This window comes from Erigeron canadensis, chromosome 5 (assembly GCF_010389155.1).
Source record: "Erigeron canadensis isolate Cc75 chromosome 5, C_canadensis_v1, whole genome shotgun sequence".
NCBI lineage: Eukaryota > Viridiplantae > Streptophyta > Magnoliopsida > Asterales > Asteraceae > Erigeron > Erigeron canadensis.
The window spans coordinates 28654004-28681986 of NC_057765.1; the positions used below are offsets into that span (position 1 = coordinate 28654004).

The 27983-nt window shown below is 33.8% G+C and overlaps 2 protein-coding genes across 2 annotated transcripts; both read left to right on the forward strand.

Annotated features, from left to right (window-relative positions):
- The first annotated feature begins 707 nt into the window (after positions 1-707).
- On the forward strand, positions 708-8751 carry LOC122599081 (aconitate hydratase, cytoplasmic-like). Its single transcript, XM_043771537.1, has 20 exons — positions 708-1165; positions 2171-2275; positions 2476-2636; positions 2703-2795; positions 2934-3119; positions 3339-3500; positions 3596-3740; positions 3822-3964; positions 4054-4110; positions 4188-4267; positions 4345-4420; positions 4927-5112; positions 5202-5269; positions 5357-5475; positions 5951-6072; positions 6277-6375; positions 6519-6998; positions 7088-7186; positions 7595-7837; positions 8249-8751. Exons 1-20 carry the CDS (start codon positions 871-873, stop codon positions 8318-8320), a joined length of 2991 nt encoding a protein of 996 aa, XP_043627472.1. The 5' UTR covers positions 708-870; the 3' UTR covers positions 8321-8751.
- An 11924-nt stretch (positions 8752-20675) lies between these two features.
- LOC122600128 (DNA repair protein RAD16) lies at positions 20676-27966 on the forward strand. Its single transcript, XM_043772791.1, has 16 exons — positions 20676-20811; positions 20963-21055; positions 21688-22793; positions 23275-23397; positions 23488-23561; positions 24010-24073; positions 24163-24309; positions 24396-24481; positions 24671-24740; positions 25399-25512; positions 25665-25883; positions 26312-26416; positions 26699-26851; positions 26944-27032; positions 27481-27561; positions 27635-27966. The coding sequence occupies exons 1-16, from the start codon at positions 20766-20768 to the stop codon at positions 27705-27707; spliced, it is 2643 nt and encodes an 880-aa protein (XP_043628726.1). The 5' UTR covers positions 20676-20765; the 3' UTR covers positions 27708-27966.
- The last annotated feature ends 17 nt before the right edge of the window (positions 27967-27983 follow it).

A 27983-nucleotide genomic window follows, 5' to 3' on the forward strand; every position in this document is an offset into this window, starting at 1 on the left:
TGGGTTTGTGTGTTTTGTGGGTTTATCTGTGATAAGGGTATTTTCGGTAGATAGTTAAGGAGGGGTAAAATATAAAAGAAAAAAGAGAGTATTATGGGAATAGAAAATGTTGCTTAATTTCTTAAGCCCAATACCCTTTATAAAGATTTATAGATAAAAAATTTTAAATTCGAAATGTTTGTATTAATGTTTGCGTGTTATACACAATACAACACCATAATATGTGCCAATTTTTGCATCTTCTAATGTGTTTAAAGCTTAAACATTTTGACAGGTTTAGTTTATATGACACAACTTTTAAATTCTATATAACGAAAAATGTAATTTATACCCGAAACAAAGAAAAAGAAAGTTACATACATACAAAGTAAACACAAACTTTTGTCAATTGGGATTAGTTTATTCGATACGGAAATCAATGATATAAGATCACTTCATTTGAATACCAATGTTATATCCCTTAGATAAACAAATTTTATTTTTAATACTTTATCATCAAGACTAGAAAGTAGAAACCATTAACCAAATGACATTTTGTCGATAAATTACTCCTCAGTACCCTTTTTTTTAACACAAAAGTTGACCTAAAAAACGAAGTGGGCCTAGTAGAATATAATATGTACAAAAAAACCCCATAAAAATAGCGAATATGACAGATCATAAAAAAAGTAGTACGAGTAGTAGTAGTATAAAATGTAAATCATAATGTTAAAAATGGCACACGCCCATAGGTCGGTCTAGTCCTCCATTCCTTCCCCTGCAAAAACAATCCCCAATCAATCATCAATTTCCCCCATTCCTCATCATTTATTAGTTACATCATCATTTTGTATGTATCTATAACTCTGTATCTATAATTCTATCATCATCATGTATATAAAAGGCGGCCCTCATTCTTCAGCTCTCCTTCGTAGAGCTTCACGTTCATCATCCTCCTCCGCCACCGCCGCCGCGACATCTAGGTTTCATTCTTCATCTTCTAAACCGTCACCGTCACCGTGTAATCCGTCTTCCGTCTTCCGATCGGTTAATTCAACTTTCCGATCATCTATTCCGCGGTGGAGTCACGGCGTTGATTGGAAGTCTCCGGCGACTCTCACTTCTCAGATCAGAACCGCTGCGTCGCCTGTTCTCGATCGGTTTCACCGCAGTTTATCTACTATGGGTAATTTTTTTCATTTTTTTTTCTTTTTAAATATTTTTTATATGTTGAATAGTTAGATTTTTTGTATTTTGTATATATACATATATAATTATATCATTATATATGAACGTGGAAATGCCTTTATATATGAGTTTTTTTTTAATAGTAAAATATTTAGTGAAAATTGAAAAATAAGCTTTTGTTTGACTTTGGCTTATAGTGCTAGTGGAAATGAGCAATTGATAAATAAGTGTGTATGCATACAAACGTCAGTTTATTTCTAGGACGAATTTCGTTAAAACATATAAACGCTTCGACGTCATTCGTCCCACATTGGTCATTTCAATAAGAAATGTTATAGAGAAGATGCTACATGTGAACACGGATGATGGATTAAATATGTGCAATGGGTAAATTTTTATAGAAATTTACATACCTTTCCTTTTGTCACGTTGATCTCGCCTATCAGGTCACCCGATGACTGAAATGAGACAACTAACTTTGATTCACCCGTTAAGGACTTTTAAAAGTACAGTGATAAATATACATGTTTATTGGAATTCTTTTTTTTTTACCATTACTAGATTTTTTTCAAGTTAGCATATAGCGCTTGAACGACTAAGCACCTTAAGGTTGTTATGACTGAATTTGTTTTTTGTTAGCGGCTTATCTTCAACTGCTTATCGTCGTTCTTTTAAATATAAGTTGCTAACTATTGATCTTAGTGCTATGTTTATATTAAATATGTGATGTATTCATATATTCATATATATTAAATATGGAAACAAAAGTTTAGATCATATGGAATGTTAAGAAGAAGCCATTTCATAGAATTATGTTATAAAGCTTGTTTGTGATATTTACACTCTTGGAAATACTAGTCTAGACAACTGCCTAATGATATTATAGATATCTTTTCCGATGTATCGGTATCTTGTTGCTGCCTGAAGCCGTGTATTCTGTTTAGCTTTTTTAAAAAATAATTTATATTTGGTTTTATAATTTCATTATTTTTAATCATTTCAGCCTCTCAGAGTGCTTTCAATGGAATTTTAACTGGTCTTCCCAAGCCTGGTGGTGGGGAATTCGGAAAGTTCTATAGTTTGCCAGCTCTGAATGATCCAAGGATTGGTAATTTTGTTGTTATGAAATTCTAATTTTACCAATTTCTTAATCCATGTAACTTCTTTCACCGTTAGAGACACCGTCTGATTCTTAATCTTCTTTTTTTAACGCATCAAACCTTTGAATCTATAAGTTCGTTGAAAGTCGATTAAAATATATTTCACATCCTTTTAGAATAATCAATATATCTTTGCTGTGTGGAACAGACAAACTGCCATATTCCATAAGGATTCTTCTCGAATCAGCGATACGTAATTGTGATAACTTCCAAGTTACTAAGGAAGATGTCGAGAAGATTATCGATTGGGAGAAGACTTCCCCAAATCAAGTCGAGATTCCATTTAAGCCAGCCCGTGTTCTCTTGCAGGTATTACTTTGGCTTGTTTCGGCCTGTTGACTTTTTAAGATCCTGTTGTAACTTGTCATTTTCCAGGATTTTACTGGTGTACCAGCCGTTGTTGACCTTGCATGTATGCGTGATGCCATGAATAATCTAGGTGGTGACTCTAACAAGATCAATCCTTTGGTATGTGCTGTTACATACATCGAGTTCTTACTCATTTAAAAATACTGCTTAAATGGTCCTATTTGGCTTCATTATTTGCTTCCATGTGTATCTATACATAACAATTTAGCTTTGTTTCAATTTGATGTTTGGTTTCAGGTGCCAGTGGATCTTGTCATTGATCATTCGGTGCAAGTTGATGTTGCTAGGTCAGAAAATGCTGTACAAGCAAACATGGAACTTGAATTTCAAAGAAACAAAGAGAGATTTGCTTTCCTTAAATGGGGATCAAAAGCGTTTCACAACATGCTTGTTGTTCCACCAGGATCTGGTATCGTGCATCAGGTACGCAGCTCAGTTTTGAAACGTCTTGTGCTCATACTTATATGTTATATGCTCAGACACATTTGTTATGTGCTTGAATATAAAGCATTATTAATCTGATATTGTAAATTTTAACCTTTTTGACATAAGTTCAACCTTTCTTTTTTTTTTTTGCATTTGTTTTTTGTTCATATTTATTTTTGGAAACACTGTCTTATCTGAAACTGAAAAAAAAATTAGGTTAATCTCGAATACCTGGGTCGGGTTGTTTTCAACACTGATGGAGTGCTCTATCCCGATAGTGTTGTTGGAACTGATTCCCACACCACTATGATTGATGGACTAGGCGTTGCTGGTTGGGGCGTTGGAGGAATTGAAGCCGAGGCAGCAATGCTTGGCCAGGTAAAGGATCTGGATTGTTTAGGTTATATATTACAGCCTGCTGATGAGATTTCAAGTTAAATATATTCCTAATGTAATGCTTGTCATGCTGACAGCCAATGAGCATGGTTTTGCCCGGGGTTGTTGGCTTCAAGTTGGCTGGAAAGCTGCGTGATGGTGTAACGGCTACTGATTTGGTCTTGACTGTTACCCAAATGTTGAGGAAGCATGGTGTCGTTGGAAAGTTTGTTGAATTCCATGGTAAGTAACAGTAGCTGTGGTTGGTAAATAGTAACAAGCTGCATATTTACACTTCCTAATATGCCCATTCTCTTTTGATAGGTGACGGTGTGGGTAAAATATCTCTAGCTGACAGGGCCACCATTGCCAACATGTCTCCTGAGTATGGTGCAACAATGGGGTTCTTTCCAGTGGATCATGTCACTCTACAGTATCTCCGATTAACTGGACGAAGTGACGATACCGTATGTACATTAAGAACATTTATGACAGTTCATATTATTAGTTACCTGTATGCTAGTCTTTGACAATGCTTTCCACTTTTGAAATTTAGGTGGCGATGATAGAAGCATATTTGAGGGCGAACAACATGTTTGTTGACTACAATGAGGTAAATCCATGATACTTTACTGCAACAGGGCCAATTGATATCAGTATTGGATCTAATTATGATTTATTTAATTTCAGCCTCAAGTAGAGAGAGTATACTCATCCTACCTAGAGTTAAACCTTGAAGATGTAGAACCTTGTATATCAGGGCCAAAGAGGTGCATGCTAATTCATTTTTTTTTTATTTTAATCCTGTTTTCAGTTGACTGTAATTAATAATTGACCTTTTTGACAGACCTCATGACCGTGTTCCTTTGAAAGACATGAAGGCAGATTGGCATTCTTGCCTTGACAACAAAGTGGGATTCAAGGTGTGTTTCAGTTGACTAATACTGATTTTTGAGCAACTTTGTTATCTAGTTCTTGGTCAACAGATTATGTCGCCATGTAAATTGGTTTACTAGAATGCTTGAAATGGTTTCATCATTTGTTGATCAAGTATTCAGTTTGTAAATTTAAAATGAAGCCAAAATGAGACGGGCCATGATTGTTGAACAGGTTGAAAGTTGCTTAAAATGTATTGTTGATGATACAACATACTAAATTGCTTTATTAAAAAGTTTGATTAATTTTCGTTGTAACAATACTTTTTTGTAATTCTATTTAGCGCATTAATGGCGGATTTTTTTCTTCTACGAAACTGACAATAAAAATGAATTTTGGGTCAAGCTTGTCCCTCCTGACCTGTGCCAAAGCATCCTTTTGGACAAGAACCTGTTAGCTAAACCATATGACCAGCCCAATTGCTATCTCCATGGGTGACATAGGAGCATCTACTGTAGTTTCATACACTATGCTCTTTGGAATGCTCCTTCAGGGTTTTGCTGTACCAAAAGAGACCCAGGACAAGGTTGCAAAGTTTTCGTTTCACGGAGAACCAGCAGAGCTCAGGCATGGAAGTGTTGTGATTGCTGCTATCACTAGCTGCACAAATACATCAAATCCCAGTGTCATGCTTGGGGCAGGTCTTGTTGCAAAAAAGGCCTGTGAATTGGGCCTAAAGGTTAGTATTGCATGTTTGCATTTTCTTTTTATCTACCTCTGTTTCAGTTCCTCTTAACATAATTGCTTCCTGTAATGCTCAATAACCAGGTCAAACCATGGATCAAAACAAGTCTTGCTCCAGGATCTGGAGTAGTTACAAAATATTTGCTCGAAAGGTATCAATTGTAATTGTTGAAGATCAAAATGCTCCAGTCTGTCCCCTTTGGAAACTAACAAGGATATGTGTCTTTTGCTTAATACAGCGGGTTACAGAAGTATTTGAATGAGCAAGGGTTTAACATTGTTGGCTATGGTTGCACAACATGCATTGGTAATTCGGGGGATCTGGATGAAACAGTGGGTGCTGCAATAACTGAAAATGGTAAGTCATTCCTTTCTTTTTTAATTTTCTCTAAAATAAGACTTCATTTACTTTACTCTTGGCATTTGACCTGTTTACTTATTACTGGGTCGAGTATGGCTTTTTAAATTTTTTTTTTTTTTAATTTTATCTATGGGGTTAAAGTTGGAAAGTTGCTGAAGAGGAAACAGTTTAAGTGGGTTCAATAGGTCCAACGAGCCACAAAATGTCTTGAGTGTAATTATAATACATAAAATTTCTTAATTTATTCTATTAAAGGAAGTAGACTATTACTTAAATACTATTTTTTAATTATAAACAAAGCATTGGTCTCAAAATGTTTAGTAAAAAGTTCAAGCCCAAATCCTAACCCCGATTTTACAAAAATGCCCCCTTTGGACTCAATACCTAAAATCTGCCTGACCTGCCTTTTGCACCTTTTGTTTGTAAGATACAAATTTTATTTAAATCTGCTTCACTTGTGACACTATTGCAGATATTATTGCATCTGCTGTTCTCTCTGGGAATCGTAACTTTGAGGGTCGTGTTCATGCTTTGACAAGAGCAAACTACCTTGCCTCACCTCCTTTAGTTGTTGCCTATGCCCTGGCAGGCACGGTAAGATTTTATTTGATTGAATATTTAAGTCTATTTAGCTATACACCACATGGACCTTCTGAGTTCTGGGAACATTATTGTATTAAAAAATATATTTTTACGAAAGAAACTCTAGTCATATAAATGATCTGATTTATGATATACAAGCTGCACTTATATCTGATTTGATGTGCCATCTGAATACACATTGGATTTGTTTGCCAGGTTGATATTGATTTTGAGAAAGAACCAATTGGAGTTGGAAAGGACGGGAAGGATGTTTTTTTCAGAGATATCTGGCCAAGCACCCAAGAAGTTGCAGATGTAAGTATCCTTAAATGAAGCTACAGTAATGTTACAATCAGATTAAATCTGTTGTAGAAGGCTTTTAATTGAAACCCATCTCTACCCCATATTCTAGTCCCAGTGATGTATTTGTTTTTAACTCGAAATAACAATTGTTGCAGGCCGTTCAATCTAGTGTTTTGCCCGAGATGTTTAAGAGCACGTACCAAGCTATCACCCAGGGAAATCCCATGTGGAATGACCTATCAGTTGAGGAATCCAAGCTATACTCATGGGACACAAAATCTACTTACATTCACGAGCCACCATATTTCAAGAACATGACAATGGACCCCCCGGGTGCTCATGGTGTTAAGGACGCATATTGTTTACTTAACTTCGGTGACAGTATTACGACAGATCACATTTCACCTGCAGGAAGCATTCACAAAGACAGCCCAGCTGCAAAGTTCCTTTCTGAGAACGGGGTTGCTCGCAAGGACTTCAATTCTTATGGAAGTCGGAGAGGTAATGATGAAATTATGGCAAGGGGGACTTTCGCCAATATACGCATTGTTAACAAGCTTTTAAATGGAGAAGTTGGTCCAAAAACAGTGCACATTCCTACTGGAGAAAAACTTTCTGTGTTTGATGCAGCATCGGTCAGTTCATTAGTGAAATGAATGTTTTCTCATTTAATTATGAATATAGTTTATCACATACTTATTGCTACAACTGCTCGTCTTACCAGAGATACAAGGCTGCTGGTCAGGATACCATCGTTTTGGCTGGAGCAGAGTATGGTAGTGGAAGCTCTAGAGATTGGGCTGCTAAGGGCCCTATGTTGTTGGTGAGTCATGAAATTTTCCTTATCTTCTAGTAAGTTGAAAATTGGCGGGTTAGGCAGGCTGGGTAACAGATCATAGTGGAGATTAAATTGGTTGTTCTAGGTAGGGTTTATTATGAGTTGGGCCAGGTTTGAAAGTATATCTATAATAATCTCTCTTAGCATTTATTAATAAACAATATAAAGGGCCAACTTCTGGCCCGTTTGATTTGTCCGATTTGGTTTTTTTCCTCCAGCTATTTTTTTTATAAAATTTAACTTGTCTAGGATAAACCAAACCCAAATCAACCATAAATAATTGGTTGAAGTTTTCCACCTCTTGTATCCCCGCTGGATACTCCAATTTTTCTTGTGAAGAATTTGAATTGAGTTTCATGATTGTTGTTTACAATAGTTATGGATATTTAACAGGGAGTTAAAGCAGTTATTGCTAAAAGCTTTGAGAGGATTCACCGCAGTAACCTGGTGGGAATGGGGATCATTCCACTTTGTTTCAAGGCTGGTGAGGATGCAGACACATTACAGTTGACTGGTCATGAACGATACAACATTGACCTACCAAGCAATATTAGTGAGATCCGCCCTGGACAAGACGTCACTGTGACTACTGACACTGGAAAGTCCTTCACATGCACTGCTCGCTTTGACACAGAGGTATATTTTTTTCTCTTCTTTTAGCTGACCATCAGTTTAAAGTAGGATGTGGACATGGTCTCAACTGTGAGCTGGTCAGGCGGGGTGGACCATAGATATGAGTTGTAATGGCTTGTTCTTTGTACTGGTTGCATACTTGCATGGCTTGATCCACAAAAATATAGTTATCTTAAAAAAGAGAGAAGGTGTTCATCATAATAGTAGAATCAATAGATTAATTCGATTTATAAGGCTTCCTAGTTTAGAAAACTTGGTTGACTGTCAACCCCATCAACTGGATCTAAATTTAAGATAAATTTCTCAGTAAATGGTCCCAATCATCACCTATAATAACTAACAAATGGAGATGTAATCACTCTTATCTAGTTTTTCAACTAACCTTTGCGCTTTATTTGTTTTTGCATTATATAGGTGGAATTGGCGTATTTTAACCATGGTGGCATTCTTCCATATGTTATTCGACAATTGACTACTCAAAAGTGATGTAGATCAATAGCATTGTCTTGGATTTCAATTTCAGCTGTTTAATTTGAGCAAAGCGGAAATAAAGAGTTCTCCACGACAGGTAGACAAGAAAACATAATTTTTACAGTACTCGGTATTCAACAGGCTTCTTGGAATAACATATCACCCTCTGTGGCTGATTCTTTTATTTACTATCATTCCCATTGTTTTCAAATTCATGTGGCTATTGAATAGCCTTTCAAAGTCATGTATCCAAACTCCTAACTGATGCCAAGAAAGTTATGTATATTCCTCTCAAATGGTCATGTGGTTGTTTTGTTGTGTTTTTTTTTTCTTGTTACTAAACACTTGTAGAGGTGGAATTGGTCGCTTTGGGGAGGATGTCAACATGGCTTGGTTTGACAAGCCATCTTTTAGTTGGGGTTAAAATTTGCCTGTGTTTACCGTAATTACTTTTTGCCTCCATTTTAAAAGCCTTTTTTAGTTGGTAAAAAGTTTTGCATTAAAAATTTATCTCGATATGTGTTCTTTGAGCTTGAGAAAACTTTTATTCACTACTGGTATAACCTTAATAAAATAAGATTGTGTGAATGTCCATTTTATTTTATCATAATTCCAAATACATATAAAGTATTTGTTAATATAATTACAAATTGTTACTTTGATTATATGGATTTTACCCGTCCATGTCCGATATCCAGCCACTAGAGCCTATAGATTTCTTTGATACTCTGTTGCAACATCTCTCAAATACATTTTTACAATTAGTTGCAATCTCTTGAATACATTTATTATTGACCTGTTTTAAGAAGTCCACAAGGCTTTGGAAACAAAACTATGAACGTTTGGATAGGTTTATAGCAACTATCTGTTTATCATTCATGCCTAAAGACATAAAAGTGAAGTTCGATATTCAGAATAACAGGAGAGGCAACAAGCCTGTAAATTCCTTTATTAGGAAAGCCGGAACCAAAAGCATTTGTACTCTCTTCGTCTACAAAGAATCTAGAGTTCATTAGAAAGCCCTTTTTGTTGCTGATACTAAAATTAACAAGAGGAAAGAAATGTGAATTCATCGAGTTTGTTAACACCTCATGGTAATTAGTTACCCGAAAAGTATAGAAATAGGGAAATGCTTGGTAAATCTGGAAACATTTGGTTTAATTCTCACTAGGGTTTATACTTTCTATTCTTTAGACATCATTCTCATCACATCCCGAAAAGCTTAATAAAAATTATTTACAATAACCGTTGATGTAGAACCCAAATACAGGGCATCAAATTTGAAAAATATTTATTAACATGACGATCATACAAAGTTATAAGATACAAATGGAAACAATTCATAGCAATTAAACTGTATATACACAATAAATAGTTACTATGATACCTTGTATTGATTAATAATGACTCCATTCAGGTATAGTTTGCAAAGCAGGATTCCAATTGCATCTACAACCACACATCACTGATGATCTTCTACTTCTCCTACATTTTACCATCTTTTGACTCGAAACCTGGTCAACAGAAGACAACTGTAGTGGTTGTGATGGTTGGTGGTAGACGTTAGCCCGGTTCAATATTTGCTTCAACTCGGATTGTGTCAACACCACCTTCACCCTCACACCTCTCTTCATTCCTAGAGGTCTCATAGTTGTTTCCACAGCAGTTGTAGCTGCATTGTCTTCTTGTACCATGAACCGCACTTTCTTGGCTTTCTTGATCGGGCTGTCGTCACTGGTGACCACAGCCTTGTCACGGAACGTCGAAGCCATGAGAGGTTTTGTTTCTTCTGCTTTGTCAGCTTCATATGGTTCCCCTGATCCCATCAATGGTTTCATGCAATTTCCCATTAATTATACAGAATAAAGGTAGTGAAAGGTTGAGCTCACAGTTAGTAAGAGTTTGGCTTTGGAAAGTTTTTTTAAATATATCTTGGCATATGAAAACCAACATTTGCAAATTTTTTAATATTTGCCAATTAGCCAATACTAACTATTTTATAAACTCATAACATAGACAAGTGTCACCTATATATTTATTTTTATCTTTTTTATGAAAATGCAATATTATTATACCTCTAGTAAGTTAGAAAACAAATACTGTTTTGCAACTAATTCATATAAAAAAAGAATTTACACTAACAAACGAGCTATTAAATGTATTATTGTTTACCAATTTAGTATTGGAGATGTTTAAATATCTAACAACTATCCATAGTAGTTAAGTACTTAAGTGATTAATGCTTAGAATATCGTTTATAATTTATTTTGCTTAGGTACATCTACCGTTTGGTAGGAATGTTGTGATCATGTACCAATGCACTATAAATCCACGTTCAATTTTCCAGATATTTATAAGTGAATAAGTTTTGTATCTTCTTTTCAAGTCTATAATTTTATTTATAGAAAAAAATGCTTCTCTGTTTTTTTTCTTCTTAAATCACTTATTTATATATTCGTGGGTAGGTATACTAAAGAAAAAATAAACCATAACATGTGTATATCATAATACGACATTTTAGTTTAATTGAATTAATTGGAGAAGTATAGACCTTAGATGAAGTTCAACCTTTAATTAGAGTCATTAGATTAAATGATAATGTCATATAACTTTTTAGATTTAATATTATTTTAATAAATTTAAATTATTTTTATTTTCTTATTTAAGTTTGTAGACATTAATAATTAATGTTTTTAATGATATAATTATAAAAACTAATATTTTTATATTTTACCTCGTTTTGTATCTTTAAAATTAACTTCTAATCTTTTTACAGTAAAATTTTCTATATTAATATAATATGTTTTTATTAAAATATATTTTTATATAGGAATTTTATCACATAACGAATAAAATTTTGTTATAAGGATTTTTGTATAGAATTTTTATCATATAGCTTTTTTATTAAATCAATGTTTTGTAAACTGGACCGGATGTCAAACTGACCTTATTAATAAAGAACTAAAAAACAAATATGGAGTCTATATTAAACTATCATAATTATATATCAGAAAAATAACTGTATGAAAATTGAAATGATATTATCCATAATTTTAATTTAGATTAACACAACATACGATATATAGATTGATAATTAAATTGTTTATTAATTTTAGTGTATAACCAAATTATCTGAGCAAAACGTTAAAGCACAAGTACAATGACAATGCAGACATATCCGGATGAATAAAAGACATTCAAAGAAACGAAAATCTTACTTAACGAGACCTCTAATAAATGATGTATACATTTTTCAACTGTCTGGTCACTGTTAACTGGAATCTCAAACGACCACTAATGTAACTTCATGTTTTTTAGTGGTTTAATTTTTACCTAGTTAAATATTTGTCAAGTTAAAGTATTATAAAAATTTAACATGTCATTAATTATATATGTTTTCCACGTATTATGCGGGTAATAATCTAGTATATTTATAAACTAGATTTATGTGTCATGTATATATACATCACACATTTATAAGTGTGAACAAATTGACAATTTTTTTCACACTTTTTTAAAATGCGAAGAAATAAATGTAAACAATGACATATTTATTGTAATGGATAAAATAAAATATTATGCCCTCTGTTCCAGCCACTATATCTCGAATTTCAGATCACTTGAGACGAATTCAACGGTCCAAAATGTTGGCCCAGATGCTGTGAAGCTCCTGTCCAAAAATGGGAACCATTCAACGGTTCAATCTTCGGGGATCAAAGGTATTTTGGGCTGCTGTAGGAAAAAACAGAAATGAAGGATTTTCTCTCTTTTGATCTCTCTCTTCTATTATTGTTACAACTTGTAATAGTGGCTGCCCATACTTGCATCTATAGATGCCCTAATGTTGGAGTCAACAAAAGTCAAAAGACTTTTGGATTCGGGCTTCATTTGTGGGCTTTTCCTCATGGGCTAAAGAAAAATAACCCAACAAGAACAACAATCAAAGAAACCACATCTTTTCCTGTATTTGTCTGCTGAAGTATAAAGAGAGGAGTAGACAACTGATGCAATTTTCAGCGTATCAAATGACTCAGTGCTAAAAGAGTAAATCAAAGACCGAAAGCATTGATAAAACGTCAATTTTCATATAAACTCAATAATATTCGACTGACTTCTATCTATATAATTAAGAGAAGATATGAAATAACTTATATGACACTATCTTTTAAATGACAAGTGAAATGTTTGCTTACTTGTTAATATGTAAGAACTTTTGCTTATTTTTAGTTATTTTAAAATTCAATTCAATTTTATTTCATGCCTAATATTAAAAATTATTAAATATTATTTAACAATAACATGTATTTAGTATTTAATTTAATGTTAATGATATCTATCTACTTTTTTGAAACAATGATATATTTGATTTACATAATATTATATATATACACATAATATTATTTATAAACTATATATTATATTATATTTATTTATAACTATATTACGTTCACACTTATATGTTGTTTAATTATATTTATATAGCAACCTATCTTATTAAATTTGAAAAAAAATATTTTTATAATTTATATATATTTATGTTTTTTTAGTCATACTTTAACATATTTGATAAATATCATATATTAATAAACCATAATGTTATTGTTTACATCATTTTTAATCTGACAGTTTTTTATATTATCATATGAATAATAATAAACTATCAATTATTATGTTATTTATTTATGTTCTCATTCAGTCCCGCACAACGTGCGGGCTTAATCTAATTTACAATAACCAAAGACCCTTTAAGTAGATCCTAAACCCATTATAATAGGAAACCAACTAGGTTTTGTCAACTAAGTCAAATTTATAAAAGAAAGAGATTAATACTAAAATAAAGAGATAAACTAAACTAAAATAAAAACATATAATTTCTTGTTTTTGGGTCCTCATTGCATCATTCTCCCTCCCTTCGGAAAAAAACTAGTCCTCGAGTTTTGCCTCGATCAAAAACCACCCGGATCGAATGGGAAAAGAACATTTTTAGTCAGATCCACTATCTGAATTGAACGGTTTAAAATATTCACTTCAAAGCCACAATCACTTATCAAGATCTCTCGTGATTCAACCCTATAATGAGCTCTTAACACTGAATTGGTAATCCTGTCATATATATGAGGCCTAACAGAATAGAAATTCTCATGACCACCATTAATTGAAATGGCCAACTGATGTGACTAATTTATACCCATTACCCACATCATTATTGGCCATTTTATTATGTGTTTTAATTCATTTTCGTATGCATTTGGCGCGTCTATGGTGTTTGTTAGTGTTTTCAGGCTCTAAACAGGTTACGCGTTTGATTGGTGCATTTTTGGAAGACTTGTTGGCCCAGAAGTGATTTATAATATCGAGAGTTGATTTGAGTAGAAGAGACAGCGAGTTAAGCAAGTTCAAAATCGAAAGAAGGTTGTTCTACACATATGATGACTGCGCCGCAGTGGGGATGCACTTAGCCCACTGCGCCGCAACCCAAATCCACGGGAATATTTGAAGATTGCCCCACTGCGCCGCAGTGGGGATGGTGATGAGAAGACTGCGCCGCAGTCGTGGAAGAAGAATTCGAGACGTGGAAACATACTGCGCCACAGTGGTGGTCACACAAGCCACTGCGCCGCAGTCATCAGGGAGTCAAAGTCAACCACACCTCACTGCGCCGCAGTGAGGGAAGGCACAACCCCACTGCGCCGCAGTGGGTGCACGGGGAAAAGGAATCTAGGTCGGTTTTGCATCATATTTTTGAGAGTGTATATAAACAAACCCTATGACGAATTTCTAGGTATCAAAATTCTTTCTAGGAGCTGTTCTACAAGGGTTCTTCAATCTCCAATCAAGATAATTTCTTAGGCGGATTTGTTGAAGATTCACGAGCACCCATCTAGATCGTATCTACTTACTGTCTTGCAATTTATTTTTCATTAAACGATTGGTACATCATGTTTCTCTTCAATTTTAATTATTATTGTGGATTGATCATGAGTGGCTAAACGTTTAATCATCCCCCTTGATGAAACGAGACGGATAATGTGATTGCAATATTTTTAATTCAAAAGAGTTTATTTAATTATCGTTGTTCTGTGATCTTGATGATTTTAATTCTTTTTATTAATTAATTTTGATATTGGTTGCATATAATTCTTCGTTGGTGGTACCAGTTGAATGTGTATATGATTTTAAAACAGTTACTTGTCTATGAGTAATTATCACTAGTTCATGGTACGATAGTGAATATCATTTTAAGAAAAGATTAATTTTGTCAACGTGATTGATATCGGTTGGTGGTACCACGTTATTGTCACATAGGTTCAATTGATAATTCGATAGTCAATAAAACTAATTGTTGGAAGAGTTGTCTTTGTTTTGGTGGTACCAGCTTGGGTAACTTAACTAGCAATTAGGTGATTCGGTATTTTGTTCACGGTTGGTGGTACCACGTGAGCACCTTAATCTTGTCACGATTATCTTTTAAACTCTAGAGAATTTGTACTTAATTAAATGCAATCACATTTGAAGTCGAGGGAAGTCAAGGTGGATGACTTTTAATTATATTGTCTGAAGTTCTTTACAAATTTATGCAATTATTTTGCAAACCAATTTTACTTTAATTGTCAAGAGGATTTTCGAAGCAACACCCGTTTTCCAAACCATTTCATAAAGCAATTTGTCATTTCCAATCCCTGATAACGAACTCGGACTTATCTCTTAACTATATTACAAATGATCGGGTCCACTGCCCGTGAGTGCGTAGTAGTGAGTTTTTGGGTAGTTCTAGTTTTATAAATTTAAAGCTCGATTTTGCACATCACCAACACACGTGTATATTTCTCATGTTGACATGAATCTTTATAAAGCGCAATATGAATTAATTCCCACCCAACATGATAAGATGAATACCTTGAATACCATATCCCTTTGAATACAAGAGGATACCTTCGCACACTTAAGACCGGCTCGAGTGATCTTTTTTTAAACAAAACTCTCATCTTGAACAAAACTCACGTTCAAGGCTTGTGTAACCCACCAACAATCTTCATTACCCACCTCTTCGTCTCCATAATCGTTGAAACAAGGAGGAGATAGATAAATATTGCTACAACCTTCAGGATACTCTTCCTCCCCATTGTTCTCTTTATTGGTCTTCCTAAAGCCATATGCTCAGTCTCCTTAAGCATTATTATTACCTGAAAATGAATGCTCGAAAATGTCAACATAATGTTGGTGAGTTCGTAGGTTTAAAGGAATACAAATGAATTTGCTGTGCATGATATATGAAGTATGGACAATAGTGTAAATATAAACATATAGCTGTATGCAAACCAGATACTGATCAATGCCATCATAGTTATCCAACAACAGAACCCCATCACTCCCGCCAACAACTCAATCATACATTGCCTACCAACAACTACCAGCTGAAGTATAAAGTTGGTAAATAGTTATCAAATAGTCTTCAATAGATATCGGCAGACATATATTTTTAAAAATTCCATAATCACATACTAGTTAGAAAATTCACTGTTTGCGCGCAGAAAAGTTTTATAAAAGTTAAGGGCCTTCGAAGCTTAAAAAAAATTCAAATTTTTACTGCACACTCTTAACATCTTAAAAATGTTCCTGGAAAAAAATAATCTTCCAATTCATAAAATCGACCAAGATATGACTATTTGAAGTCGACCTAAATCTGTTCAGAAAACTCAGATTTGCGCAGTTTTGTTATACAACCTTAAACTTCATATTTTGATACGAAACCACTTCCACCAGAAAGTAGACTTCCTGAACTTAATTTTAGACACCAAAAACGTGACTTAACCATCTTCCATGACCAAGATACGACCTTTCAAAGTTAACAAACCGAATCTGTCCAGATTCTGAAATAACCCAAACTTACTGTTTTAAAGACTACTACAACTAATATTCATATATAAACTTTCAAATCCTTCCAACACCTATGTAAGTCAGTCAATAACACATCTTCATAGCTATCTAAATCTTTCAGATTGTCTTTAAGATTTTGTCAACATTTAAATTTATAACAACACATAGCTTTGTAACATTATGAATTCTACCATGCTCCATCAATTCCAAAATTTATTTAGTTATTAACCATACTTTTAATTTATAAAAATCTTATATTATTTTTTTGAAATTTGGCCATACATATACACTCATCAAATAGATCACAAAGATTATACATAAATATATATAATTTAATGAAAGATAGAGATTAAGAATTTTACCACCAAAGTTAATAATCACTCCTTAAGGTACCTTTACAAAATAAAAATAGATATAACTTATAAGAATTTTACCATAGATTTATATATAAAAGATCTTTTAAAATAATAATGAAAGTTATTTGAAACTCACCAAAAATTGCTTTGACAAAGATGATTGCAGAAAAGTTGATTTTGTGATGGTGTTTTGTGTTTTGTATTCGACGGCAGAGGAAAGCACAGAATTTGTGTTTTGGAATTTGTTTTGATGACTAATGGTACATTTATTTTATATGTGATAAGGGTTGGAGTTAGTTTACAATTAAACTTAATGCATCATAAGGATTTTAGTAGAATTCGAATTCTTTCTGACCGACCTCCCCATTGTATTCTCATTGATTATATAATTCTTATTTTTAGTTTAGTATGTGTACCTTAAGGATACTAAGTTATTCTGTAAATTTACTTAATGAAAATTATTATTGTCGTTATTATTACATCATGAACTAAAATGAGGATTTAAGTTTCCTAGTTGGCCAAACCAACTAACAGGAGAGATATCCTCCATTTGCTATATGTAGTATATTGTACATTTTTATTTTATATGATGGTATTATTATTATTATTATTATTATTATTATTATTATTATTATTATTATTATTATTATTACTTAACTCGTTAGCTTATAATTTCAGTGCACAAATAACTAATCTGTAAAGATTTAACAGTATATGAAAAATGAACATGACTAACAACTACGCGCCTAAAATTACGTGAGTAGTTATAGTCATATATGTTTAGGAAGATCAAATGTCTAAATCCTAAACTATTGGAATCCAAGTAATAAAAGCCACATATTGGAAAAATTCACCACATTTCTACGCTTGTTATACTATATGGGCATATTGACTAGTCAAGAAATTTGAAATGTAAGTTAAAGACTATAATTAAATTACCAGTTTTATTCGCTTAAATTAATGATTTCGGGTCAGGCTTTGGACTGATCTTTGAATAGAAGTTTGAGCCAAAATATGGCCTGATTGATTGGTATGCATGCATGGGACTGTGCTTGTGCCTTTTTTTTTTTTTCAATCTCTAATACCGCATATATGTACCCCAAAAAATGTATATACAATGTACCAGTATATATCATATAGATATCAATAACAACAAACGAAAATTTTACATGTATTTTGCAGGATGGCCACCCTTTGCGAGTGATGTTAACCTATCCTGGCAAGTCTACACGAGTAGCTATAGGGAAGATACTTTTTTTTTGAACAGCAGTGCTGATTGGACTCATCAGCATGCCTCTTCATCGTCCGGTAGAAATCAACCACGTCACCAGCACAGTCAATCCGAGGGCATGACTAGCGGTGGAAGTCAAGAAATGTGAACATACATGGGAATTTCATATGCAAAGGTTACGCTAAGGTACAAGTAGACACCCCACAATATCCTTCAACAATACATGTTCCTATAGAGACCGATGAGGTTAAAACGTTAGGTGATGCTAGATCTACAATTATCCAATGGCCATGTATTGCAATCAAGGGAATGCATAGATTTATTGATTTTAGTATATAACTTGGCTTAATAGCATTAAGCTAAACCAAGGCGTCAACTTTTGTGACATATGCATATAAAAAGTGTGTACAAACGACAAATTTGTTGTAGTGTGTGGTATAGATTGGTGCATTTGGAAAGTCACAAAAGACCTAAAATAAGAATGAGACCCCTCCAGAAAGCCATAATGGACATTGTAAGTAGTTATGGAAACTCATGGTAGAGCCTAAATAATGCATATAGAATCACCCGCTCTTCAATATATGCATACGTCACAAAAGTTCTAAGTCCGCCTTTTGGATCGAGCGCATGGGGTAATTAGGCGAAACATTATTCCCACCAAACTTAATTTACTAATGGAAGAATTAATTGTCTAGAGCTCCTTTCGCAGTTAGCGTTTTACATAAGTCGATACATAGCCATGAGTTGTGTGCGTGTTTGGTAAGTGATAGTACTTCAAGAACTGATTTGTGATGAGGCACCCGGCATTCCTGATGAACGGTGAAACAAGTGATGAATAGTAACTACCGACACGTCAGCTACAAATTAGAAACTGAATATTGCAATTAAAGATTCAGATTCAATTTATGATGAATCAACGAGTGTGTATGCAAGTATGCAACGGTGAAGGTGAAGCTGATACTATACCCCACAAAGAAGAGGTATTTGGTATTAAGTCAAAAGTTTTGGTTGGTGCATTTGAATTGGTTGTGTTATTGAATGCTAGCCTATTGTTGTTTGTATAATTACATGGACGTGTTTGTTGAAAATTGTTGGTTAATATATTATGAGGAGCTAATTCCATTTGTAATTTCACATATCATTGTGCATTATTTATAAGTCAAAGGCTCTCCTATGATAGCATCCTAGTACGATGGATTTTAGAAATACATTGGTAAGCACATCCAACCATGTGAAACTCAATTTTTTGTGAATTGTGGATATTATTTGGAATCACTACTTATGACACTGAAAGACCAAGAAGCCCAACTTATTCCGGGCCAGCTTAGGTAACCTACTTTGAGTTTTTCCCTTGGTCGGGCTTGTTTGGACTGAATGAAGAAAGTGTCTCAATAGAAACATAATGTCTCAACTCGATGACGCTGTCGTGTCTTCTAAACCCTACCAATACATACATCAAAATGAAGACGACAGTACTGTGGATTCAGACTATTCTGAATGTTAGTATTACGTATTTTAATATTATGTAATGTTTTTATTATGTTTTATTTAGTATTAAGTAAGTTTTTTTTATGTATTTTTAGGATTTTGTAATGTTTTTTTTTATGGTTTTAGTAATTTATGTAATGGTTTTATGCTTAATGAAATTTAGTTTAAAAATAAAAAATAAAATTGTAGTAAGTGGTAGGTGGGTGAGTGGTGGCATTGACAACAAAATTTGAGTGAGTGGTAATTGTGTGGTAGATTTGAGGTGACATTATATGATTGGTTGGAAGTGAATGGTGAGTGAGTGGTGAGTAGTGGTGATGCCAAAACCTTAATGAATAGATAATAATAATAATAATAATAATATGTACGTGGATGATAACAACTTTCTAAGAACAAATAATTTTTAAAATAATTACTTTACTTTTTAAAATATTTTTAATGAATACTAATTATTAAAAAGGAATACAAATTTGTATAGAGAATTAAATAGGATTGCTTGCATGTTAACAATGACACGTGTTGTTTAAATATTATGACACATCTTGTTCAAAGAAAGTCGTAATCTTGTTTTAGAATTTAGTTTATTCGCAGGTATGATAATAATATAATAATAAGAGATTAATTATATGTGATTTGATTAATAAGGATCATAAAAGACATGAATCGCTTGAATATTTGTCAGAAGTAGATCAAATGATGTGTCAAACATGTTTTATTATATTGATAGATAGATGATTATGATATAATATAAATCTAAATATGTGGATCACATTTGTTAATAACATTAGTAGTTATCTACTTAGAGTTATAGTTACATTATTATTATTATTATTATTATTATTATTATTATTATTATTATTATTATTATTATTATTATTATTATTATGTAAAAGTAACATTGACATTGTATAAATTCATGATTTTTTAAATTATAGAAATTTTCGTCCAGAATGATAAATTTTATATAACATCGTTAAATTGTACAATATTTAACTTTGAACAATATTTAACTTTGATTAAAGAAAGTTTAGTTTATTTAATGTTCTCAAATAGGCGGCGTAGGTTTTACCCAATGACATTTAATGCCGTAAATGTCATTTTATTTAGTGATCTATTTAGGGGTTTTTTCATATAAATGTCCAATAGTTGTAAAGACCATATATAAGATAAACAGACTTTGATTAAAAAAAAACTTTAAAAAAAATTCGTAAAAGATTTAAAAGTTATCAGCTTTTTAGAGAAAAAGTATCCCGTGTTTACACTAGTGTTTATATGACTAGATTAGTATTGACCGATGTTGTGTACTGGACACGCTTTTCAACCACTAGCAGTAGTGTGTGTTAAATGTATTTATATTTATTTATTTATAGGTTTTTCCCGCGAGACGGTGGCATACAACTTCTCACCCTCACCCTCACCCCCCTTTTTCTCCCCCCTCTTAAAACCCTAATATATTAATAATTGTAAATAAATTGTCATTATTTTCCGATCATTCTCACGCGCCACCATGAACCTCCGTTCTCGCTCTTCCGATCCTTCTAACAATTCCAAAGGTACATATATATATATTCATACATGATGTTTCAACTTAAAAAGTATGACTTCAGTGATGTGTTATTTTGCAGATATATATATATATATACACACACACATATATGTGCTATGATTATTATTATGAACATGTGTTTGATTTGATGAAATTAGGGAAGAACATTATGGAAATATCGAGTAGTAGTGAAGAAGATGATGATGTTTACTTGTCATCGGATTCCGATTTCGGCAGTTTTAGTGTCGAAGGTACCGATTTCTCTATTCGAATTTTAATATGCTTTTTTAACATATATTTTAGTGGTTTTGTTATCCTCGAAAGGGAATAGGAAGGTTACATTATGTAATTATTATTGATCTGTTTGTTTTACATTTAGTCATTAATAATCGTTTGTTTTATGCGCTGAATCGTAAATGAAAAAATTGATTGAAAATCAATGGCATAATGGATAAAGCGTCGGTTCTATGATCAAGTGTAAAACAAACAAATTTACTGCATTGTGACGTAGTCTAATTAAGTCAATTAAGTAGAAAACACATGCCACCTAAGTAATAGTTGACGCGTAGCGTATTTTGTCCCGAGACAGGGTATTTGGAAAGTATGTTGGGTGAGCTTTGATTTACTTATCATATCAGGTGATACGCCTTAGGCGGTCTTGTGTGGTTCGGTCGGGATTGCTGAGTAATCAATCATGGGTAGGAGTGCTTTTTAACTGTGGAGAGGATGATTTATTCATGAAATTGTGTATGATACTTTCTTTGGTTAAATTTTTTGGTAATATATTTACTGACGGATTGAAGGAAGATAAGAATGATTTAAATGAATACAATGCTGTTTCATGTTATATGTGTAACTTGGATTTGTGTTTATGTTAATGTAGATCTTGATAATGGCGAACAAAAGGATATAGGTTATGTATCGGATTCTGAAGTTGATGAGCCAACGATAAAGAAAAGCGTTACAGAAAAGAGAAAGACTAAAGTTAATAAAATGGTGGTACAAATGGATGAAAACCCGGTGGTTGGAGTTGATTATGTTGAGCCTTATGAAGAAGCTGTTTACAAAATGAGAGCATATAAGAAACATAAGCCGGATAAACCAATCTTATTGTGGGAAGTTTGGGAGGAAGAAACTAAAAAATGGCTTGACCGGCATGAGAGGAAAGGTGACGTTGATTTGGATACGTTGAATGAGGTAGTGACGGAAACTGTTGATACACCTTCAGATTTGACTATGCCACTTCTAAGGTACCAAACAGAATGGTTAGCATGGGGATTGCGGCAGGAAGAATCGGATTCCAAAGGTGGAATTCTTGCTGACGAGATGGGGATGGGGAAGACTGTGCAAGCTATTGCCCTTGTACTTGCTAAACGGGAACTTCAGCGTGAACTTGGGGAGCCTGTTTGGCTGTCAACTGATACCTCTACAGGGTTACCATGTGTTAAGGCAACTCTTGTTGTATGTCCATTAGTTGCTGTCAGGCAATGGATCAGTGAAATTTACCGGTTTACTAAAGAAGGGAGTATTAAGGTATTGGAATATCATGGACCTAAGAGGGCGAAAAAGATTTCCGAGTTTTTCGATTATGATTTTATCATAACTACATACTCTGTTGTGGAGTCTGAATTCCGGAAAGTCATGCCACCAAAAGACAGATGTGAATATTGTGGGAAAATGTTTCATGCTAAAAAACTGAAATTTCATCTCAAATATTTTTGTGGTCCTGATGCTAAAAGAACTGTGAAGCAGTCAAAGCAGAACAAAAAGAATGGGAAACTTGATTTGAATTTGTCATTGTCAAAAGATGATATATCTGATGATGAGAATGATAAAAAGAAGGCAAGTAAGAAGACTACAAAGCGTCCAAGGAAGAAACAGCAAGTAGAAACCGGCGGTTCTTCAGATATTCCTTCAGGTTCTGGATATAAATCGTCTCTGAAGTCTATTTTGCATTCTGTGAAATGGGATCGAATAATTTTGGATGAGGTATGTTTTGAAGCTAGATATTGTTGTTGTTATTGTTATCTATACTCCTTATTAAAGATTATACACCCCCCTCAAAATGGAAAGTGTTACCAAAATGTCACATGCGAAATTACCAAAATGTCCTTAATAAACACCCCACCATGGAAGGGTTTTTATAAATTACCAAATTTGCCCTTAGTGAATTAATTTACATCCTAAACCCTTATTTTGCTAATTTACATTCTAAGTCCTTATCTTATAAAATAGTTCTATTATCTTAACATCAACTTACACCACTCGACACCAATTGTCGATGTCATCACCATGCATCACCAACCCCACTATACCGTTGTCGCCGTTACCGCCGCCGCATTGCGCGGGTACCATGCTCGTTATTATTTAAACTTGCTAGCATTATCAAGCTCCAGTTTGTCTGCTGTTCTTATTTTTTTTTTCCTTTTGTCAATACATTGGCGCTTGATTCGTTTTGATTTATATACAGGCTCATTACATTAAAGATAGACGTTGTAATACAACACGAGCTGTTTTTGCTTTGGAATCTTCCTACAAATGGGCTTTAAGTGGCACGCCTCTGCAGAATCGTGTTGGAGAACTCTACTCACTTGTATGCATTTTTATTAACTTCGTATTATGTGATGTTCAAGTTTGGAATTGCTAATTTCGATATTTTAATTTTTGGTTGTTTTTTTCATAGGTTCGTTTCTTACAAATAACTCCGTATTCTTATTACATGTGCAAGGACTGTGACTGTAGAGTTCTTGATTACAGGTAAGGTCCTTTTTCTCCCCATTCATATTGGTAGGGATCATATTTTATGTATGAGCTTATAAAGTTGTTTGGTATCTTGCCATATCTGTAGTTGGCTAGTTGCTGATAAGTAAACTAGTAATTAAGATTTAGTTGTTTACAATCTGATCTTAAAAACACAAAATTTTTCTAAGCATGTGAATAGTGAATTTTTAGTACTACACACTAATGGATTTATGTGAACATGACACAATAATGTAATTTTGGTAGTCAATGACTCAATCATCTACATTGAGAATCAAGAAATTTTTTAGAGCCTTTAAACTAGACTTCGACTTGTGGAAGCCCTATCTCTCTCTCTCTCTCTCTCTCTCTCTTTGGGTTGCGGGGGAGGTGGGGGGTTAGTATGGACTGTTTATGCAATACTATCATGGTTTGTTTTAATTTTTATGATTTTACTGGCTTGCAGTCCAGATTCATCATGTTCAAACTGCCCTCACAAATCTGTGAGACACTTTTGTTGGTGGAACAGAGTGAGTTATACTTTTCATTATTTTCTCTTTGCTGTTACCATTTGCTGCAATATGAAGGTCTAAGTGTTGTTTTCATTTCACTATTTCAGAATATTGCTAATCCGATTGCAAAGAGTGGGCGTAGTAGTGATGGTAGAAGAGCTATGATTCTGCTGAAGGATAGGGTTTTGAAGAGCATTCTTTTAAGACGTACTAAGAAGGGCAGAGCAGCAGATCTTGCACTCCCTCCAAGAATAGTAAGATTCAGTCTAATTTTACTAAACCCAAGATTAACATCGTTATTCTCTAACTATTATTGTACTTTGGATATATATATTCACAGATTTCGCTGAGACGTGACTGCCTTGATATTATAGAGCAGGACTATTACACTTCACTCTACACAGAAAGTCAAGCAAAATTTAATACGTAAAATTTTCTTTATCTCCGTTCTTTTGTTTTTTGCTTGTACATCTAACTTTCAAACCATATGGCTCACGATAGATAGCTCCTGTATAAAAAAAAAGTGTAGCAATAGATAGCTCCTCCAACAAACAGGAGCTAGCCTTTTACTCGTTTGGTAATCCGTTTCTGGTTGAAATGATCTTCTGGCTGCAGATATATTGATGCTGGGACAGTGATGAACAACTATGCTCATATATTTGACCTGCTCACACGCCTGCGACAGGTAGTTATTCGTTATCTATTTGTTTGGTATTGTTCAGACCATGCCTGATGTCTCCTGCGCTTGTGTTTCATCATTTGGGAACTGTTCATACGTGTGGCTTATTTTGCTGACCAACTTTATGAGCTTATAGAATATAGATAACTATTCCGCACTCCTAATGTAACGCTACAGGATTTTCAGGATATTTGCCTAAATTGTGTCTGTTTATCGAACCAAATATGTGTTTAATTTCTGAAAACTTGAAGATACAACCTTCAGATGACTCATTACCATTACTGAAAGTACGCTTGCCAAATCGAAATTGTTCACTTTATGGTACTTCATATGGATCTTATTTTATATATTTATAAGCTTGTGACTTGTTCTAGATATGTCACTTTTCATATGTTTTTTTTTCTACTCGACTTGCCTTAGTTGTGGATCTCTATCCTCATTCAAATAACCTGAGTTGGTTGCTACAATGTTAGGATTAGACACTGTATGAAAGATAATAACAGCGTACTCCGTTATTGCAGTAATATGAAGTACTTAACTTTAAAAGAAATCTTTAGTATGATTAGACTGATCATTTGCTTAAAAGATGTATGGACTATGGAGGTATTTTTATGTCCAGATATAATGATCTTTTGGATTATAAATCAATTATCTTACATTGCAGGCTGTTGATCATCCTTATCTTGTGGCGTATTCCAAAACTGCTGTTGATAGGAGGACTGACGAGGCCAATGAACCATTTTGTGGGTTATGTCATGATGTGGCAGAAGACTTTGTGGTACTATACTGACTTGTGCTTTTTTTTTTCTTCCATATTCACTTTTAAAGTATCAGCTTGAAAATTAAGTACATCTCAACCTAAGTCCACAAAAGAGTGTCATGTGAGTTCAAATCTTATGCTGAAATCTCTGACTGTACACAAATTATCAGGTCACATCATGTGAGCATCTGTTCTGTAAGGCGTGTCTGATTGATTATGGTCAAGCTACATGCCCTACGTGTGATAAACCACTAACAGTGGACTTCAATGCAAACAAGAATCAACAAGATCAGAAGCCAAAAACAAGTTTTAAAGGGTTCAAGTCATCTAGTATTATAAATAGGATCTGTCTTGAAAATTTTCAGACAAGCACGAAAATAGACGCTCTGGTATGTGTGTTCAACACTATATGACAGTTTCTCATCATTTTTGCTTTAGTTATATTAATCATTTTTAGAGGCAGTATATTTGACCTCTTCACCAATGGACTAACATGGGCTCTGTTTTATTTTTGATGGGTATGATTGAAAAAGTTAGCTTATAAGGAAACAGATTGAACATGCCAAATCTTGCATTTTTAAGTATAATTAGTATTTTTACAAGTAATATATCATCTTTTAATCATGGTTAGAAGTATTAAATATTTGATGACTAGTGTTTCTGGTCAACTCCTCTGACCATATCTCTGTAAAAAAAAATGCTCGTATATTTATTACCCTCTAATCCCTTACCCAACCTGCCTGACCCACCAATTTTGCTACCGCTAATCTTACAAATAAAGTATGTATATGATTGAGTGTGGTTGATTGAATCTCAGAAGGAAGAAATTAGATTCATGGTTGAAAGGGATGGTTCTGCTAAAGGAATTGTGTTCAGCCAGTTTACATCATTTCTAGACCTGATACACTATTCTTTGCTAAAGGTAATGTTATGTTTTCAAGTTAGTTATTCCGTCTACCCTTTAAAAGGTTCACTTTTTATTATTTCAATTCACGGTTAGTACTATTTTGTATTTAAATGCAGTGATGGCTTAATATTTTGTGTATATTTCTCTTCTATATGTAACAAATGTGGTTTGACATATAAGAAATAAGTTGCATATGTGGCACTTGAGCCAAATATTTGATTTTGTTTCGGGACGTGGGGGTGTCACTTTGTGCACTCATATTAACCCAAGTCAAATTTGAATTTTGTGAACTTGCAGAGTGGTGTTAAATGTGTTATGTTGGATGGATCTATGAGCATCTCTGCTAGAGAATCTGCAATTAACAGATTCACAGACGATGGGGAGTGCAAGATATTTCTGATGAGCTTAAAAGCTGGTGGTGTTGCTTTAAATCTTACGGTTGCCTCGCACGTAAGAACTCAAATTGTCATCTTACAGGCTCGTCAGTAGGTTACAGGAATATCTTAAATTTGTTTATTTGTTACGATTTTTTTAACCTCCAGGTGTTCTTAATGGATCCGTGGTGGAATCCAGCTGTGGAGCAGCAAGCACAAGATAGAATTCATCGAATAGGTCAATACAAACCAATCAGGTACATTCTTGTATCTCATTCAATTTTTGCATCCTGAACATTTTAGTTTGGCAATTTAGATCATTTACGGACAAATGTTCATCTCGATTTCTAGCAGGTTAGACTAAAGAGTAAATGTATGGAACGAGTCTAAAGTCAGTTTAAGTGTTCATGTTCATAAATTCTTGTAAACCGGTTTTACTGAATAAGCTAGGTTATGTAATGATGTAATGTTTCTTTTCTGTTTGACGAATTATTTAATAATATAATTTCATAAGGGACCAAAAAAAAGTTGTTTGTGGCATGTCCATATGATCGTACCCCCTCTTTATCTGTATTAAAAAGTTACATATCTTCACTTGACCCCATTTGAGCTGTTACACTACGTGCCATTACGCCATCTCTATTTCATAAGTTCCTATCACGACCAACTGGAGATTTTAGTATGAGATTCTTGTGCATTATACAGGGTGATGAGGTTTGTAATAGAGAACACAATTGAGGAGAGAATTCTCAATCTGCAAGAGAAGAAGAGATTGGTCTTTGAGGGGTAAACTCGATATTTCACTTTACGTACGTCACTTTGAATAGTTTAGATTTAAATGAATTTTGTTGGTTTTCAGGACTGTTGGTGGCTCTAAAGAGGCTCTGGGAAAGCTAACCGAGGCTGACATGAGGTTTCTATTTGCCACCTAGCTTTGGTTTTGTGCCCATTGTTCGTCAGTAGTCAAATGTTAATGTTAGAAGTTCAAGTTTTAGTATGTGCACTTTGCTTCACTACTGCAGTTTTGCTATTGCTTTCAAGCAATACTTTTGGCTAAGAAATTGTGGACCCTGTCCTATATTTCGTTTAGCAATTAAGCTTTTTAATTTCTGTATCAGCTGCTATGTATAGTTAGAATGTTCTTCATCTTCATAGTGTAGTGGACCCTGTCCAATGTTTGTTTATTCGAAATTTGGGTATTCAGGTCT

Excerpts from the sequence above, each read along its gene's own strand:
- LOC122599081 (XM_043771537.1), top strand. The coding sequence starts at position 871 with ATGTATATAAAAGGCGGCCCTCATTCTTCAGCTCTCCTTCGTAGAGCT. Across the intron at positions 6,073-6,276 it reads CCTATGCCCTGGCAGGCACG|GTTGATATTGATTTTGAGAA; the intron begins GTAAGATTTTAT and ends TTTGTTTGCCAG. Across the intron at positions 6,376-6,518 it reads GCACCCAAGAAGTTGCAGAT|GCCGTTCAATCTAGTGTTTT; the intron begins GTAAGTATCCTT and ends CAATTGTTGCAG.
- LOC122600128 (XM_043772791.1), top strand. The coding sequence starts at position 20,766 with ATGAACCTCCGTTCTCGCTCTTCCGATCCTTCTAACAATTCCAAAG. Across the intron at positions 24,482-24,670 it reads AGTCAAGCAAAATTTAATAC|ATATATTGATGCTGGGACAG; the intron begins GTAAAATTTTCT and ends TTCTGGCTGCAG. Across the intron at positions 25,884-26,311 it reads GCACGAAAATAGACGCTCTG|AAGGAAGAAATTAGATTCAT; the intron begins GTATGTGTGTTC and ends ATTGAATCTCAG.